Source organism: Athene noctua, chromosome 21, assembly GCF_965140245.1.
Source record: "Athene noctua chromosome 21, bAthNoc1.hap1.1, whole genome shotgun sequence".
Classification (NCBI taxonomy): domain Eukaryota; kingdom Metazoa; phylum Chordata; class Aves; order Strigiformes; family Strigidae; genus Athene; species Athene noctua.
In genome coordinates, this window is record NC_134057.1 from 5611029 (window position 1) to 5628782 (window position 17754).

The following is a 17754-nucleotide window of genomic DNA, read 5'->3' on the forward strand; positions in this document are numbered from 1 at the left end:
TCGGCCTTGCCCCAGCCGGGGCACTCTCCCTCCACAAAGTCTCACTCTGGGCTGGAGGAACCTGCCTCTATTTTGCACTAAAATTTCACAGAGACCAAAGACTCCCTCCCCACCCCACCCCGGCGTTTTCCTCCCCCAGCTCGGGGCTCTTGCCCTGTCTCAGATTACGCTTTTCTGAAGTGAGGCCCTGGCAGAGCAGGCAGGGAGGCACCAGGGCAAAGGCACAGAGGCCAGGCTTTGGCACTGCTCCGCGCCGTTTTTACATGTTATTTGTGCAGCTCGTTCCTATTCTGCAAAGCTACAGCGTGCATCTTCTCATTTACTGTGGAAAATCCATGACAGACAAGGTAAGGGCAATGCCTGCTACGGAACCTGGTGCTCACAGAGTGATTTTGTGTCCAATTCAGTGTGTTCTTTAGAAAATTATCATAGGTTCTTAAATTGCAGGTTGCATTTGAATAATCTTCTTTTCAAACTGTCTTCATTGAAAAAAACACCTAGAGTGGATTTGTTTTCCTTTTCTTTAAACTTTTAAGTGCAAAGTAGATATCAGAAAGAATTCACTGCTCAGAGTATCTGCACAGCCATCCTTTATCAATCCCACCTATTCTAAGCCTCTGCTACCCAAAGGTCATGCTATACAACTTCTGCATCGGTCCGTGGATCACTATTATTGTACGTTGTATTACCCCCACAAGTCCCCTTTTGTGCTGTCCACCATTACACGCCCAAATCACAAGACTAAAGATGTTGACTGCACATTCCTTGAAAGCATATTACTGGATCCCATGAACAATCACAGGATTTATAGATGTGCTGCCACCCATACGTGTTCCAGTACTAAAGGTCATCTGTTTTTCCTCTCCTTAGTATAATGAAAAGATACCCACCTCACCCCTTCAAAAAAAAAGAGATCATTAGCTTCATTTCAGGAAAGACAGTAAGGCAGAAAATTGGGTTCAGTATTGGTAAGCAGCTAATCCTCATTTTCATCTGTTTAGTCACGTTATACCTGGCTTCCTTAGAGGAGATACCTGACAAGTATAAGCTTTTCTCTGTAAACAAACATGTTACAAATACTCTCAAGCTGCATTTGGAAACTATTCCCCAAGTTTTCACAACTTGTAAGATGAATGTTCTAATAGTTAATGTACTTCATTTGCTTGAATGGTGGTTTGATAAAACAAAGCCTCAGGAAACAAGCTGAAAGTCTCTTACGGGAGACCTAGACTAACTCTTGTGAAATAGACAGGAGTCTTTCCAGATGTTTAAGAGAACTTCCAAAATTCTCTAATTTCTTATCAGAAAGATGAAAGTGTAACAGCCCATTCCCCCAACCTGTATGTACACTACACTTACAGTGAAAATTGCCTACTTTCCCTTAACTTTTCCTCTGCACACATGCAATGGACTGTTTTACAGTAAATCAGGTTGGTCAGCGAGACAAGTGTTTTTTGAGATCAGCAGTGCAAGGTACTTTTATCTCCAACTGTTCATTTCTATGACATGACAAATGGCAGCAATTTCTCCTTTTTTTATGCAAATCTGCTGGCTACCATCCAGCCCTGCTACAAAGGGACCAAAAATGAAGGTTGCTGTTCTCCAGCTGTTTCTGCCCCTTGCATGACAAAACAGGAATGTAACTGGATGACCCTGTGTCAGGAAGTACAAAAAGAATTAAGCAGTACAGGGGGAAAAAACCGAACTCAAATCCTTCTGTAAACCACTAAAAGGGTTGCAAGCAAAAAAGAAAACCAATTAGAACTCTAAAAATATTTGCAGAAAAGCAGAGTGGGGAGAGTTCAGGCTGGGATTCTCTGCAGTGTTCCTCCTCTCCACTCTTCCTCTCTAGCCAGGTGTTCATGATGAAATGTGAACAGTAATTCAGTCAACAGGATCCTTTCACTTGCGCCCCTCATTAGACTGAGGGAAAATAATCCAGGAATCAATTTCCCATCAAAACATGGGGACATGGGGCTTTGGGAATCTGTCATCTTGGCTGAAATCCAACTCAAGTACTTCCCCCAAATAGTCAGAGCCCTCTCACGGGACTGTTGTTACCTACTTGTTCCAAGAGATCACGACAACACTCTAGTATCTGCTAAGGTGGAGGATCCTAAAGCGTATGAGAGCAGGGACTTCTAGAGGTAGGACATGGACCATATCATTTGCCTCCCACAAAGAAACAAAGTGGTCAGACCTCACCAGGCTGGGAGATTGCTCGCCTATGGGAAGCTCACACGAACACACCTTGACACTGCAGAAGTTATCAGCAAGAATAAAAACTATAGATTAGCTCCTTCCTCAGCCTGGGGGGGATATGGAAAGAAAGACTATTCCTTCTAAATAGAAGGACATCACAGAACAATTTCAACAATTTCAAATTATTTCAACACGCTCTGTAAAAATGGTCTGAATGTAGTGAAGTACCGCAAGTACTAAAGAAAAACTCTGGTAGTTTAACCTCATAACCCAGCACCAAAAAAAATCATACTGCAGCATGCAACGAACAAAACTACTCAGCGCCACTATTCTGCTATCGTTTTAGAGAGGAGAATAAAGAGAACTGAACTAACACTGGGCTAGATACCACAGCTTGCAGGAATACAGAATCAAACCTGAAAAGATACTGATTATTACAAAGCAAAATTCCTAACCACAGTTAAAACCCTACAACACATACAACTTCAGGCAATACTTGGTATGTTCCAAAACTCTAAATTTATACTCTATTGTGATTCCATGGATTATATAGTGGATGAATAAAAAAGGAAAAGAATTTTTGTTTGAAAGCAATACATTTTGTTATTAGAGCTTTTTACTGTAACTACTTTCATACGGTACATCTAATGAGACCCAGTATGCAGAAACATAAAAGTCTGGTGGGAAAACACTGGCAGTTTTGATAGCTGAGTAGAGGTATTCATTATTAATGCCATTTTTATTGTCGCACTACATGGCAATATACAAGTCCCAGTTCAATTTCTACTTGAACCTTTTCTGCTTTCTGGAAAATATCAGCATAAGTGTATCGACTGTGCTACCTACACATTTTGCAATCTATTGCTGGCCATAAAACTCAAGTCACTCAAAATGAATTATTTTATATTTTATATTTTTAAATATAAACTGCACTGAACAAATGCATTCAAGGTAAGAATCTGACCTGGGTACACAAAGATTACAGAGAAGCAAGAGAAAAAACACGTTTTGTGCACATTCCTGATAAAATTATCAGTGAAAGTTAACTGTGTTACATAAGTCCAAACAGATATTCACACAGTACATTACTCAGCAGAAAGATGGCCTGAAAGCCATTCATCTCTCTCAAAGCAGTTAAACATTAAAAAAAAAATGTTATGTTAAAGGACTAAGCTTCGTATTGTTAGATTCTGAAACAACTCAATTGTAAATGCTGGATCTGTGGAAACCCACGGGCACCGGACAGAATTCCAGCTTCTCCATTGCACACTTCAGGGCACCACAGGCAGAGCCAGAGGACACCAGATAAACCAAGCGACAGCTGGGAAGCGATTCTGCAGCAGTGCCCAGGCGCTACAGGCACAAGCATCAAGCACTGGGTGAGTCAAGAAAACGTTCCAGGTCTTCATCGTGGTAGAACATGCAGCAAGTGCTGTAGGCAGCTCCATTATCCCACATGCAATCCTCAAACGCTTCAGAAAACTTTGGCAAAAATTCACTGTTGGTCTATTTGCCGATGTTGCTATGTAGCACTGAAACTATATACTTCTGCCTTTTTGTTACCAGAGCAAAAGCAAAGGAGCCTCAAGAGAGTCTGCTTTATTCTAGACCATTTTGCGTGCAGATATATCGCTCAGAACTTTCTTCCTAGCCGTATTCAGAGACATCCAGAAGTCTGAATATCACTTTGTAAGGGTTTAATTCATTAATTCCCCCATACTAGACAAAACACAAAAGAAGGAAATAATCTATCAAACGAGATCAGATTCCATTTACTGGCCTGCTGTAGCAGTTGGTTCTGTACAGAACAAGGCAGTCTGAGATTTACTACTTCCCACAGAGAATCTATGATGATTTTAAACCTACAAACAAATTGGACATGGAGGCATCAGAGTAAGAACCAGCTTCGGCTCCCTTTTACCAGCCTTTCGTCAGCAACTGATACGTAATGAAAGACTTCGAAGTGGAAAGCCCATGAGGTGGGAAGTGTGGTCAGGAAATGCAAAAACATTCATCAATTAAACCTGACAGAAGATCTCTTCTCCAAACCTCCATTACTGATACTCTATTCAACATTCTTAACAATTAGTTATATTTCTGGGAATATTACCAAGAAGCTTTAGCTAACAACCAGCATTGATACTGTGTATATACAGAACCTTGTGCTGTTTGGTAAAGTGACTTAAAACAGTCTGTAGAGGTGCCTGTTCTTCCTCAGATTAGTTGTGCTTCAGGAGACTGGTCAAGCTTTGTGGAGGTTGTAAAACTTTTCCTTGTTTTTTTTTTTTTTTTCCTTTATTCTTTACCCTTTTAATTTCCCTTCCAACATAAATGCAGACTGTACATAGTATCTGAAACACTATTACATCAAAGCAATATAGAGAAAGATTACACTCATTCTAACAAATACTCTTTTTCTTAAATACTGTAAAAATCTGTATCACTCTAGCAACTATCTCACAGGGCCACTCACTGAAACACAAGATGAGGCCTGGTTGTTGTGACAACTGCTTTCAGCTCAGCAGTTTAGGGTAAAAACACTCAAGCAAAATATTTCAAGAGACATTTCAGTGTGCCTAAGACGTTACCTTGAATTCTAAAATTATTTTCTTGTATGTTCACAGGTACTGCTGAACTCATGAACAAAGTATTTCAAATGCAACCCTTTCAAGTCCATTTAAATAGTGTGCTCAACGTCAAAAATGAAACATGCTGTCAACAATTTGTACAAAGGTAAAGGTGAAAAATATAATTTGATTACAAAAGAATTTGTTAACAACATCTGTACACCACAGATAACGCTTTTGATAAGATTAAATTATCACCATCCTCAATCATTCCAATGAGATGTTATCTCTTAATTCATAAAGCATGCATTTTCTGTGTACTTATATGCAATCATTAGTGTTTTTAAAGTACTTCCTACTTTAGTGTGAACAGTTATTATACAGTGACTCAACTGAGATGAATGAGGGGGAAGCTTATGCATGTTATTTTAATAAAAAGATATTTTACTTGTCTAGCTCCAAAAGAGCCAAGAAAGGTAAGTGATAAAAGCACCAGCTTAGACTCTTTTGAACATAAATTTTAATGTGTATTTCAGTGAAGCTACATGAGTTTCCATGTAGGTTATTCATACATATTATGGCACTTAGACTCTCCTAACAGGTATTTAGTTACCTAGGACATGTAGGCTAAAAAAGGAAAGGTCTGCTAAAATTAACCATTTCTGTAAAAAAACTCTTCTGTCCCAACCTTCAAACCCCTTAATTTTCCTGGAAGTTGCACCAAAAAATATTTCACATTTTCTGAATAAGTTGCCTTTGACAATGATTTCCTGTTAACTATTAGGTCTAGATCTCCAGTGATTTCTGATCACAAAGGAAGGCAATCTTACCCACTTTCAACAATCCAACTTGTGTCCTGCTCCTTAGCAATTACAACGTGGAGTATCGATACTTGTGTATCCATCATTTTGTTGGACTAAAGTATTTGAAGTAATGAAGAAATATTAAGAAAGAAGTCCAAATTTAATTAAAGGTGGCTTACTACGGTAGCTTTTTCTCCATGTAAGGCATTATTCTGACATCTACTGGCCTGGTATCCAACCATACATTTTAATACACTGCATTTTTTTATTAAAAAGGAGCATATATATTAATCCAAAGATAAGAACAATTAAAGGAACACAAATGACATACATTTAAAACAGGCCCATGTATTTTCATATAAATCTCACAACCCTACCAGTATTTTGGTAGGTTTCTATTGCTTTCTTTACTCATCTGAACTACTGTATATTATGAGGCTTTAATACAAGCAGCTTTGGGGGAGAAAGCTATATTTGGAAGGGAAAAGAAAGTTGTGACAAGTAAAAAAAAAAATCCAAGAAGCTTTTTTTTAAAAAAAAAAATCTTTACTTGCAAAATTAAGCAGCATGCTATCTTGTGATTTATATCTGAATTTAAAAAGACTAATTAGACCGAAATGAAAATAAAAACCTAAAAATGGCAATTCTATAAATAATGAAAATTTTGATCTCACTAGACTTTAATGAAAAACATTTGGTAATTAAATACTTGCTACTGTCATTATGTTGATGAACTTTATTAGGGTTAAAACTATAACAAAGTTCATCCTAAAACATTTTGCAATGCAAAATTATTTTCACTCAAGGAGTGTCTCAAATTGAATGCTAAGAATTACAAGTAATCTTCAGAAGCAGACACTCACATTCATAAAACTTTATACATCTTTTGGAACTAAGATATTTATACTACTAAAATCAAACATGCATCACTTCCCATACATTCTGGCATTGTGATTTATATTACATTATGTAACACCATTCTTCTAAACAGCAGCAGTATTATCATACGTTTGCTCCATTTTCTTTGGATTTCTGATCTTTATCTTCATTCTTCACAATATCCTTTAAAGGAAAAAAGGGAGAGGATAACATGAATTCCAGAAGTGATATTTCTCCTGTGAACTATAAAGCAGCGTAAGACAAAGGTTTGGTGTCAACTTTAAATACTACGTGAACTGGTATCTTAGAACCAAATTGTATTTCCAGTATCTTCCTGAAAAGTTGAGGGGGTCAGAAATTAAATGTGACTTATGCACTTCTGAAGAGAAACACAAAAAAACATCCCCAGATGCCTCACTTTATAGTCTAAATGTCCAGGGGATTGTTGGGCTTTGGTTTTGTTTGTTTTTCTGTTGGTTCCTTGTGTTTTGGTTGGTTTGTTTGTTTGGGTTTTGGTTTTTGTTTTTCCTTTTATTTAAAGAGCAAGTGTAAACAGTTTTCTCAAAATCCATTAAATTACAGTAATAATATACCATAACAAACACTTACATTGGTCAAAGCCATCTGAAAACACTAAGCTTAGACATTTTCTTCTCAAAAATACCAGACAGAATGAGCAGGGCTATTTAACTGAGCTTTTTGCATTGCAAAAGAGGGTTATGCAGTGCCTTCAGCAGCTGGTTCTGGTGGAGTAGCAGATCTACAGCGCGTAGAGAAGCACAGGACTGTGTAACAATAGTGATGACAGACAGCTGCAGTTTAATAAGCTACAGTGCCTTATATGATGCAGCACTTGTATCCTGCAAGGTGGGGAAAAAAGAGTTCTAACATTTGTCAAGTTTTCTAGGTTTTTTTTTTGTTTGTGTGGTTTTATTTTTGGGGCTCTTCTAGATGCTATATTGTCTTTTCAAAATAAATGCAGACAGAAATAGAAGCAAGGCTCCCTCTTAGAACCAGTTTGCTACTCAGTAGCCTTCAGAACCTACTTCTTCTCAGTCTTACTTAACAGGCCCCCACAGCATTCCTGTGGAATACAGAAGCATCTTTCTGTACAGGGAGAGAAATGTTCTGGAGAATTATGTGGTTTGCTTAAAAATCATTTTACTAAAATACCCCATATGTATGTTGAAATACTTAAGTTCTGCCTTGAAAAATTACTCTTACTGATCGAAAAGAAGAGAAGATTTGGAGGATGGACAAGATCAGGACAGGAAAACATCAACATGATTTGAGATTTACATCAATATCAAATGTTTTTTCAAAAAGGTATAAAGTCAAGATGTGTTTCAAGTTTAGAAAAAATACATATATTTTTAAATAATCAGTATTGAGCATCTTTTATTTATAAATATGTTAAGATACTACTGCTCTGAATTAATGTGAAAATTCTTTTCTATTCTGAAGTTTTTGTTGTGATAATTTAGTCTACAGGAAGCTTGCATACAATAATAAAAAAGGGAATTAAGCAATTCTAACCTGTTTAAGAACACTCTGTATTTCATCCATAACAGTAGCTAAATTTTTGATTGTCTTATTCAGCTGACCCTCAAATTGCAAATTTTTATCATCAGAGATCTTCAAATTTTCTTGCAGTTGGCCAAGGTCCTTTTTCACTTCTTTGAGCTCCGTAGATAGACTTTTGTTAGAATTCTCCAGTTGTAGTATGGTCTTTTCATCCTCATCTTTGGAAAAAATAAGAGTCTGTCACTTCCAATGCTGTGTATTTTGCATCTTAATATTCCACTTACATGCCAAAACCATAACTACTAATATTTTAAAGAATGTTAAAAACTGCATTTCATTATAATTTGATAATACTCAATTCTGACTACATTTGGAAATCTTACTTTCAGTCTGAATGAAAAAGAAAAGCATTTCAGCATGGTGACAGTGGTACTCAACAATGGTTGGTGTAAAAGTTCAAAGGGCTTGGGAAATAGAAACCAGAAGTTTATGGCGAGCAAATAGCTGAGAAATTTAGATCACAAGTATTACTCAAATTGGTTTATCTACTTAGAAAGTCTTGCATCCACATAAGTACCACCTTCAAAGTAATGCCCCACCTGTTTTTTCTTCCAGTAACTGAAGCTTTTGTTCTATCTCTGCCCGCACTCTTTCACTCTTCTCCAGCTTCTGCAAAAGGCTCCCAACATCCACCATAGCTCCATTATACACAATGAGGCCAACATTTTCTTCTATGGCTTTTGATTCTTGCTTTATAGTTGGCGATGGTAACAGTAATCTGTTTCCTGTATTAGATTAAGCAGCATTAGGAAATAATTCTGTCATTTTTCAGTTCTAGTGACAAACTTCAAAAACTCCTTAAAAGAATAAATTCCTTTAAAATACAGGTTCAAGCTGCTGATCTATCCCTTATATTTCTCTCTTCCCTCCTTACCTGTATCTCTCCCCCACCCCAAAAAAAGGAGCATGCCCTTTCATGGCATTCTTCTATGCCTCCTTTCTGCAGTAATTTGTCTTCAGAAAATCAGGCTCTGTTCTACTACCCTACAGCACTGATCCTCTTGACTGCCAAACTGCTGTGAATGAAAAATGTTGTTCATCAATATTCAGCATTAACTTCTGTCTTCCTTTCTGTTCCAAGATACTAAGATTTATCCTACAGATGCAACAAGATCTGACAAAATACTGTCATTTATGAATTGCCCAAGATTTACTTTTCCAAACCGGCAGGTTCCCTGCAGACCTGAATTAGTTTCTGCAAGACAGCAAATATCTCAGAACTCTCATTATCTTTCGCACAGAAACAATTCTCTGGGAGTTTGTGGCATAAAAAAAAAAATAATACCACCTAACATATCTTCCTGTAGCTCTTCAGACTCTTCTTGGTTTTCTTCATCTTTAGAAGTATCTGTTAGTCTTCTGTAAAAGCAAGATTCTCTAAGCACTACTTTATTAAGTAGCTTCTTGACCTGAAACAAGAGCCAGGGAAAAGAAATAGAGTGTTACTTAATTCACAAAAACTGTATTACCTGAACAAGAAAGTTTTAACTGGAAAACTTAAAGAAGTTGCACAACTTTTTGAACTTTAACATACTGGGGCTTAAAATAAAAACAAGCTAGGGAAAAAGATACAGTTTTGAAGCAAAAGCTACCTATACAATATGTGCATTTTTAACAGCTGCAAACCTCACCTTTCATTCCAAGACAATTTACAAAAGACTAACCTAGTAGTTTATTGTAAATATGAAGCAGTTGCATAAAAATCAGGGAACAAGTATGTAAGCAACAACCTTTAGAAGCTACATTCCTCCTGCTTACAGCATTTCTATAATCTTTTCAAAGAGATTTCTATTACTATACAAAACCTGAGCACGTGACAGGTGTAGTCCAAGAGTGTACAGTATCTCCTCCATGTCCTTCTCCAGAAGATATCCACAATGACTTTGATCAAAATAAACAAAAGCCATCAGAAGATCCCTATTAACAGTTACCATCTGCGTCTTGTCCTTCTCCTACAGAAAATTAATTATGGGACCATTAGGAAGTTAAAATATCATTTTTCCATAAACACGTAAACTTTTTAGTTAACAAAAGTATTCCTCTGTTCATTTTATTGTTACTTTCAGTCAAGTGATCAGTATCTAGCATTTATCTACTGAGCTCAAATATAAGCAAGCTGTTTAGAACAAGTAATCTACTTACTTTAGAACAAGTAAATATTTAAAAGAATTACAGCACAATGGACAGTAACACCTGGTGGACACACTTTCCTTTTGTTCATGCTAGTATGTCCAAAAATTTGAAGAATTAACCTAATTAAATAATAGTAAACATCCCTTCTCCTCTCAATCACATTTTATTGAACAGCTGTTTTCAAAGTGAAATCCCCATGAACATTCAACAAGTGAGCATCCAGCTCTCACAGCTACAGCAGTTCTGCAGACTGTGTTTTCCCACTATTCCTATTCCTACATCTCCTATTTTTGCTTGAAGAAAATAACAGAATCAGAAAGCATTTATAAAGACAGTTTAAGTGTAACAACTCAGAATTATGCAGTCCCCTAATCTGAACTGTGGAGGAAAGCTATTAGCCCTATGATGCAAAAAATCATCCATCTTCCTGCAAGGGGATGTAAAAACATCACAATGATTTCAAGCTCACAACTGAAAAGCCAGTTTATCAATCAAGCTAAGCTGCTCCTTTTCTCATCAGATACATTAGTATCTCATGTAAGAAGGTTTTTCCAACAGCTTTCACCCAATGAAATATAAAATGTAAGTGGGAATAGCTTGTGAGCGCCTTACCCAAAGCTGTCACATGTTCCCTAACTTCTACATACACTTAATGTTTCAGTCCAGAAGTGCTGAAGCATTCCAGGAGTGCAAATAGGTCTTATAATAAACATAAAGTTAAGCTCTAATTAGGACACCTCTAACAAGGTTATATGTAGTTGTTAAGAAAGATGTTAATTACTTTATCTTTAGATGACCTCTCTTTACAATGCCTATTTCCCTCTCTTCTGTCCTCCCGTTTGTTCATTTCCTCTTCATCCCGGTCTGTAAAACAGAAAGAAAATTCAACATACCCACAGCAAACGATTCTATAACCATTGTCTCAGAATACATAAGTTCAGTAGAAAAGCTCATATAAACCCCCAAATACATTAAATTAATATATTTCCCTGAAAAAATAAAAAAACCAAATGACACTTAAGTGAGTCCTATTAAATTTTTATTTTGCTCTAGTCTTATTTTAACATAAGCCATTTGTCATTCTTTTTCCCCTGTGTGTGTTTCACATACACAGGATAGAAGAGCTTAAACAAACGCTAACTAGGCCAGAATGAGTTCCACCATCACTGTCTCTTTAAGTGGTGTGCAGAAAATTAGTGCAATTCTCCCTGATGAGGCTTGGCAGAGTCTGCATTCAGCTATGGTTATTCTTATTAGGACAAAATCAGTACTATTTACTCTGAAATATTTTATATCACAAAAACCTTATCAACTATATAATTAAAAGCATGTGTTTATACTCATGTCTGAGTGAAACATTACTGATCCTATGATTTAGATTCTCCAAGAAGTTACAGATCACATCGCTTATTAGATGTGAATTACAAACTGCAGGTTTTTTGCTTAAAGGTAGACAGTACAGTAAAACGAAATCTAAAATCAAGAGAGAAAGAGGAATATAACAACTGCAGGGATGGATTATGGCATGCAGCTCTGTACCTTATGTGCAAGTCTTTGGTCAGAGAATCATGTGCCAAGTTCAGCTTTAAGCTCACCTTTCTTGTGAGGAAAACTTTGGAAAAAACTATGTATCACAACACTTGTCTAATTTTGCCAACACGTTTCTGAGAACCAATAGCTTTCTCCTGCACCTCCACGGCATGTTGGTTTGTTCTCAGCACCTCTGACTGGGAATGGCACAAGGACAGATTATGGGAAGGAGCAGCACTTGTACAGAACAGACAAGCCCAGGGCACTCTCACAGGCAGATTATAAGCAAATAAGTTTTTTTGGAAACCACAGATCAGCACCAATTTTTTAAGGCTGGTGCAGTCCTCTGCCAAAAATACAACTGAAAACGCTGGTTAGAAAATGCTGGGACTGCAATATCTAAGCAGTTCAAACCCACACCTATAGTGAAAACTCTCCACAAAAGGACAAAACCCCCAAAGAAGTACAAACCAAAAACATACACCATGTCTTACGCCTTTCTGAATCTCTTGAGCAGGGAAAGAGGACTACTGCTGCTCACTGGCGACAGGGAAGTGCCCCAGCCCCTTTCCCCATTTATTCAGGCAAACACAACTCCACCCAAACAGAAATCAACTCCTCTTAACATCATGTAAAGAGCACCCCACACTACATTCTGGCTTAATAAAAACAGTATGACATTTCAGAACTGAGGAATAAGAAGTTAGGCACTTAAAAGTGGCTTGGTTTTTCAGAGGTGCTGAATACTCACATCTCCTACTGACTTCAATGGGAGTTGCGAGTGGTCTGCATTCTGAAAAAAATAAAACCACTTCTATATGCATGCCTTACTTTGAGTACCACAGCTAGTTTATATTAACTATGTTTATACAATGCCTAGCATAAAGGCACTTACAGTTTAAGCAGATCTGGTCAGAATTACTAAAATAAAATTAGTTTAATAATGCAATTTTAAATTTTGTTCCAGAGCATTTGCCAGCTTGACAGAACATATTCAGTGGCAATAAAAATTTCTGAAAGCCACAAAATTAATAATTCAAGATACCTTCATCTTCATCTTCAGCATCTTCTGCCTCCATCGGATCATATTCTTCTTGATTATTGTCATCTTCAGTTTCTTCTTCATCTTTAGAATCATCTTTCCTTTTATCTTCCCTCTGTAACAAAAGTTCCTAAAAATTTATCCAGTCAGAACTAAAAAACAGGAAAGTAAAAACCCCACTACCATTCATTCAAAATTTGTATGTTTGTACTTAGTCACTTAAAAATACAAAATACAAATCCATGGGATATCACTAAATATTAAAATACCCCCAAATGCACCCACAAAATTTTCAGAATACTGAATATGATTGAAGCATATTTAAATAGATCAATGAGTCAAAACAGTTTACTAACACTACAAGCCCTGAATTTTCAAGAGCAATAAAATTCAAATAGAAACAGTTTGATATTGATCCAGACAGGATAGTACTTCATATAAGCTAGCTGCAGACCTTCTTTTCATCTCTATCTTCTTTTTTGTCTTTATCATCTCCAGATTTTCTCCTCTTAGGTTTTGGATCATCTGTTTCATCATCTTTTTCTTCTTTTTTTTCTTTTCTCTCATCTTTTTTGCTTTTTTTGTCTTTTTTGTCCTCCCTCTCTGGGAGAGAAATCAGTGCTTTGTAAATTCTGACACCAAAATCTCTCTGAAGCATTTCATTGAAGAGTTCTGCAAACAATGATACCTGCAAATAAAGAAGAATGAAAAGAGAACTGACAAAAAGTTTTAAAATATGTATTAAAAAAATCTGTACACTTATGATAAATAGCTGTGAGGTCCTATCTTACCAACTTTCACCACGTCAGAATTTTATGTAGTGTCAGATTTCTTACTATCTGCTTTGAATATGGAAACCTTAAACAACTTTATAAAAATGCTTTTTTCCTGTACTGCAGTAGTTTAGGACCTAGACTAGCTGTATGAATTATACTCAGTTCGGTACCTGGAAACATGTGCATTTCTTCTGGGTATCATACAGGGACTAACTGTTATTGTCAACCATGTATCAAAGACTGGATATTTTTTTCTAGGTATTGCACAAAGAAACTAACTTAAGTTTTATATTGCCATGCTATCATAAACTTTTACACTTTAAGAATACTGCAGTTATCACACAGAACTAGAAAGAAACAAGAATGGCTAAGTAGCTAAACATAGCTAAATTACCTCAAAGGAATGTTCTTTATTATCTTCTAATCTATAGTCCAGAAGAACACTAAGAGACATAATGCTACAGTCAAACTTCCCACTCTTTGCTGCCCAGTTAGGGTGTACAATGATTGCTGGTTCATCTGGCAAGATATATCGTCTCTCCCGCCGCTGACGTTCCATTTCTTCTTGACGTTTTCTTTCCTCTTCCTAAAGAGAGGCAAAAAAAGCTTTATGTAGCTTATACCAAAGCTTAACTTTCAGCCTGTATATTAGTTTGTAAGACTCGCTGCTTTGAAGAAGGCCAAGGAAAGCCTAAGCTGCTGAATGCAACACGAACAGAAGTCACGGACTAGAACTTCCAGAACGCATACTGTGGTCACTGCCAGCGCTTGCCTAAGACAACTGGAAATGTGAGCAACACAAAGCAGGACATGCAGTGTTTAGCCCACAGAGCAGTGAGCACCCTTGAAATATTTTACAGTGCTACCTAACTGCAGCATGTTTATTCAACACTGGAAGGACTCAAAGCTAGTTCACTTCAAGAAATGGCATGCAAGCGAGCAAAGCAGTCAATGCTCCTGAGTGGTCTTTTGTTTGTTCAGGGGTGGTTTTAGAGCTGTACAATAAGTTGTTTTATTCCCTACATAGGAAGAGTAAAGGCGTCATACATCATCTTCCCAAAGATATCCAACACAGCTTTAACAATTGCCAGATGACAATTTACATGGCTCTTCTGACTGTGGGAAATGCACTCTCTATAGATACAACTGATGCAAATCAAACAAAAGGTTAAAAAAGGTAAAATACCAAGAACTTACTGATTGCAAAGAGAGAAATATTAAAGTCTTACGAGTACAGAAAGAAGTCATGGCAGAGCTTGTGCTTTTTAAAAAAGCTAGCACAAAGCTCCCTCCCCTAATCTTAAAGAAAGCTGTGGCAAGAAACCCCAAGATAGCTGAAGCCCATCCAAGCTGTGGGAGAAGGCAGCAGCTGACAGAATTAGCAAGCACATGGCCTTTGCTCCCTCAACAAGGTTTACATAGGTATATAAAATTTCAAATCATCCCATATTGGTTAGCAGGTAATACATGAAAAGGCAGGTTTAAAAGCAACTAACACACAATACATTCTCCAGACATTTACACCCCTTTTCTGTGGTTGAGCTTTGGCCTGACTGCACAGATCTTGTTTATCCTTGTGAAACAGCAAAACAGACTAAGGACTACTGAAACTACCAAATGCAAAACTGAGAAACTTCAATACACAGAAGTTTATCCAAAAGCAAAAATTAAAGATTCATAATAAGGGAAAACAAACCTAAGCAACCATTAGCCACGTGAAGAGATAACCTTTTACAGACTGGAACCTGCCCTTCTCCCATTTCCACACGAATTCCCTAAGGCCTGTATGCCACTAAAAGCCACTAAAAGCCAACTAAGCAGCTGCTTTTCGCGTAGGTTTAAGAAGTTAAGATCTTGTTAAGTGTGTTGACCTGTTCTCAAGGTTTTCTTGGGAGTTCAGGATTGATTTTTCCTTACATTGAAGGTCTGACATTAATTCAGACACCCTTAGTGCAGTTGCACATTTCAGCTGACTTTGCTGATATAAAGAAATTCAAACTTGCCAAGATTTCATTCCAATTCAGCAGCTCAAGTTACAGCAAGAGTTCCCAGTAGTCATCCAAGAACTACAAAATCCCAACACAGCTAAGCGTACTCCTGTACTTTTTGTACAATTTATATATTTATGTGTATTTAGTAAGACTTAAAATCAAGTATGTCCAAAACCTAACCTCTTTGTCATCTTCAGATTTCCTATCCTCCTCCTCTTCCTCTTCTTTCTCAGACTTCTCTAGCTCCTTTTGCTCTTCTTTTTGTTCCTCTACTTTCAGCTGCTTTGTCAGTCGAGCTATCAACTGAGATTTCAGTCCTTTAGAGCTAAGGGTTCGACTTTCTAATTCTTTGCGAAGGTCATTTACCTGGTAAACAAAAGCTCTGTAAGTGGTATCAGCCAGTGACATTGCAAAACATTTGATTAGCAGAAAAGGCAAAGTAAAAATTAAGAGCACTGAAAAGTCAACTGTATTTTTTAAGTCTGTACTGAAAAACCACTAACATTTACTGATACAGAAGATATATTACATTTGAAATTGCGTTCTCCTCAAAGAACCCCTTTTAGAGGAACTTTTCACAAGGGCAGGGAAAGGATTTTTCTATATTAAAAGAGTTTATTACTTTTATTCCTTTCGAGGAAACTTTTTATTATCTCTCCTGACATATATTTTTGATAATTATTGCCTTTTAAAAATAAAGTACTTCAGACCCCACATTTTTTAATGCAAGTAGATATGACCAGATTGCTGCAGAACTTTCATTTTCCAGTTAATGTATCATATGTGATACCCTGTAATTGTACAAAGTTCAGAACAGTTTCAATTAGCTGCATTCACTTATTAAAATCAGGAGTCACACTTGCATACTGTGGTATCATATAAAATCAGCAAGGAAGATAAAACACTGCTGAAGCGTTTTGCTCAGTGAAGGGAATGTACAGCTGTATTTTGGGTCGCACCTTGAAAATGAAAATGTACAATGGAATCAATTTTAAGAAAAACATTAGTTACCTTCATGGTTTTTGGATCCAGTTTAGACCAGTGCGTAGGCGTAGAGATCTCTTTAGCTTCCCCATCATCCTTTTCCTCTTCGTCCTGACAAACAAAATTTAGAAATTATCATTCAGAAAGCTAGAAAGCATTTCAGTTATTTTTAAAATTCTGTTGCTGATCTGTGCAAGGTCACAACTGTTTCAGATAGTCTTCTCCTAAAGTTATTATTTAGACAAGTTCACACACACATTCTACCACTTTATAAATGATCACAGTGCCACTCAGCCAATACAAGCCAGATCTGTGGAACACAAAAGGGTGATAAGCAACACCACAAAGAATATCAGGGTTACACAGACACTGCTGGTCTCCATTAACCACACAGTGTGTGATCTTCCCCCAGATTTTAAATCCCCAAAATTACTCTTTGTTCAGTCAGACCTTCCCTTATTCCAAGATGTTGATCAGCCACATGGCCTGAAATTCAGATGTTTCAGACTAATGTTTGTTCAATTTCAAATATCACAATTAGAACTGGCCACAAGAGAGAATTTAGAAATTTTAGAAAATGGCAAAATGTTTAAAGACAGCTATTCATAAACTGCATCTCACTCAACAACTGGTCCCAGATTCCAGCAACTACGTCTATGATAAAAAATTTTCTGCGCATCATAAGCACAATTTAAATTCCATTTGTGATTATCAGCATACACATTTAAAGTTAGTGAACTAGCTGAAATAAAAATAAAACCAACATTCACTACACTGCTGAAAGCTGGTTTACCAGTCATTGTTACCAGTTATGTTCCTCCTATGTATGTATGTTGTGTAGTATGTGGTGTGCATTTTGTGCCTGTGTTCCTGTGCCTGTGAGAAGCAGAAATAGAAAAAGGGATTAGCGTTCAGTGCCTGTTCTCCATCAGCCTCCTTGCGTTCACCCTGAAGCTTCTCGACCAGCTGCTGCTTGTATCCTCGGGAGAGGGTTTCCCACTCTGAGCGGGTGGGAAGGCAATGCCAAACATCCGGGAAAAATAAAACCACTGTCTCCACATGAGCTGGAACTGTACGCCCCTTGTGGGTCTCCTCAGGGCGATGGTAGCGAATCTCTGCAAAACGGTACCTGTTGCAAGGGAAGAAGCATGTTGGAAAAAAAATTCTACAATACATTTTAAAGAGCCTAGATCACTTGTAGCACATCAAGTAAAGAAACTTTGCTGCAAGACCTTGAAGTTTATCTAAAGAAAAAAATTATGG

General features: G+C 37.1%; 1 protein-coding gene across 4 annotated transcripts in view; it reads right to left on the reverse strand.

The window, feature by feature from the left end:
* Positions 1-3096: 3096 nt before the first annotated feature.
* The window catches only part of CCAR1 (cell division cycle and apoptosis regulator 1), a 31576-nt gene continuing 16918 nt past the window's right edge, over positions 3097-17754 (reverse strand). For 3 of the 4 annotated variants that reach the window (XM_074924160.1, XM_074924159.1, XM_074924163.1), the window contains 13 exons: positions 17410-17620; positions 16519-16602; positions 15688-15873; positions 13911-14102; positions 13195-13428; positions 12744-12855; positions 12450-12491; positions 10950-11032; positions 9841-9987; positions 9324-9444; positions 8575-8760; positions 7988-8193; positions 3097-6634 (listed from right to left, as the gene is read on the reverse strand). In XM_074924160.1, coding sequence (XP_074780261.1) covers positions 6575-6634; positions 7988-8193; positions 8575-8760; positions 9324-9444; positions 9841-9987; positions 10950-11032; positions 12450-12491; positions 12744-12855; positions 13195-13428; positions 13911-14102; positions 15688-15873; positions 16519-16602; positions 17410-17620 — 1864 coding nt within the window. In that variant the 3' untranslated portion in view covers positions 3097-6574. The remainder of the gene's footprint in view (positions 6635-7987; positions 8194-8574; positions 8761-9323; positions 9445-9840; positions 9988-10949; positions 11033-12449; positions 12492-12743; positions 12856-13194; positions 13429-13910; positions 14103-15687; positions 15874-16518; positions 16603-17409; positions 17621-17754) is intronic. The other variant, XM_074924161.1, reaches the window with a different exon arrangement.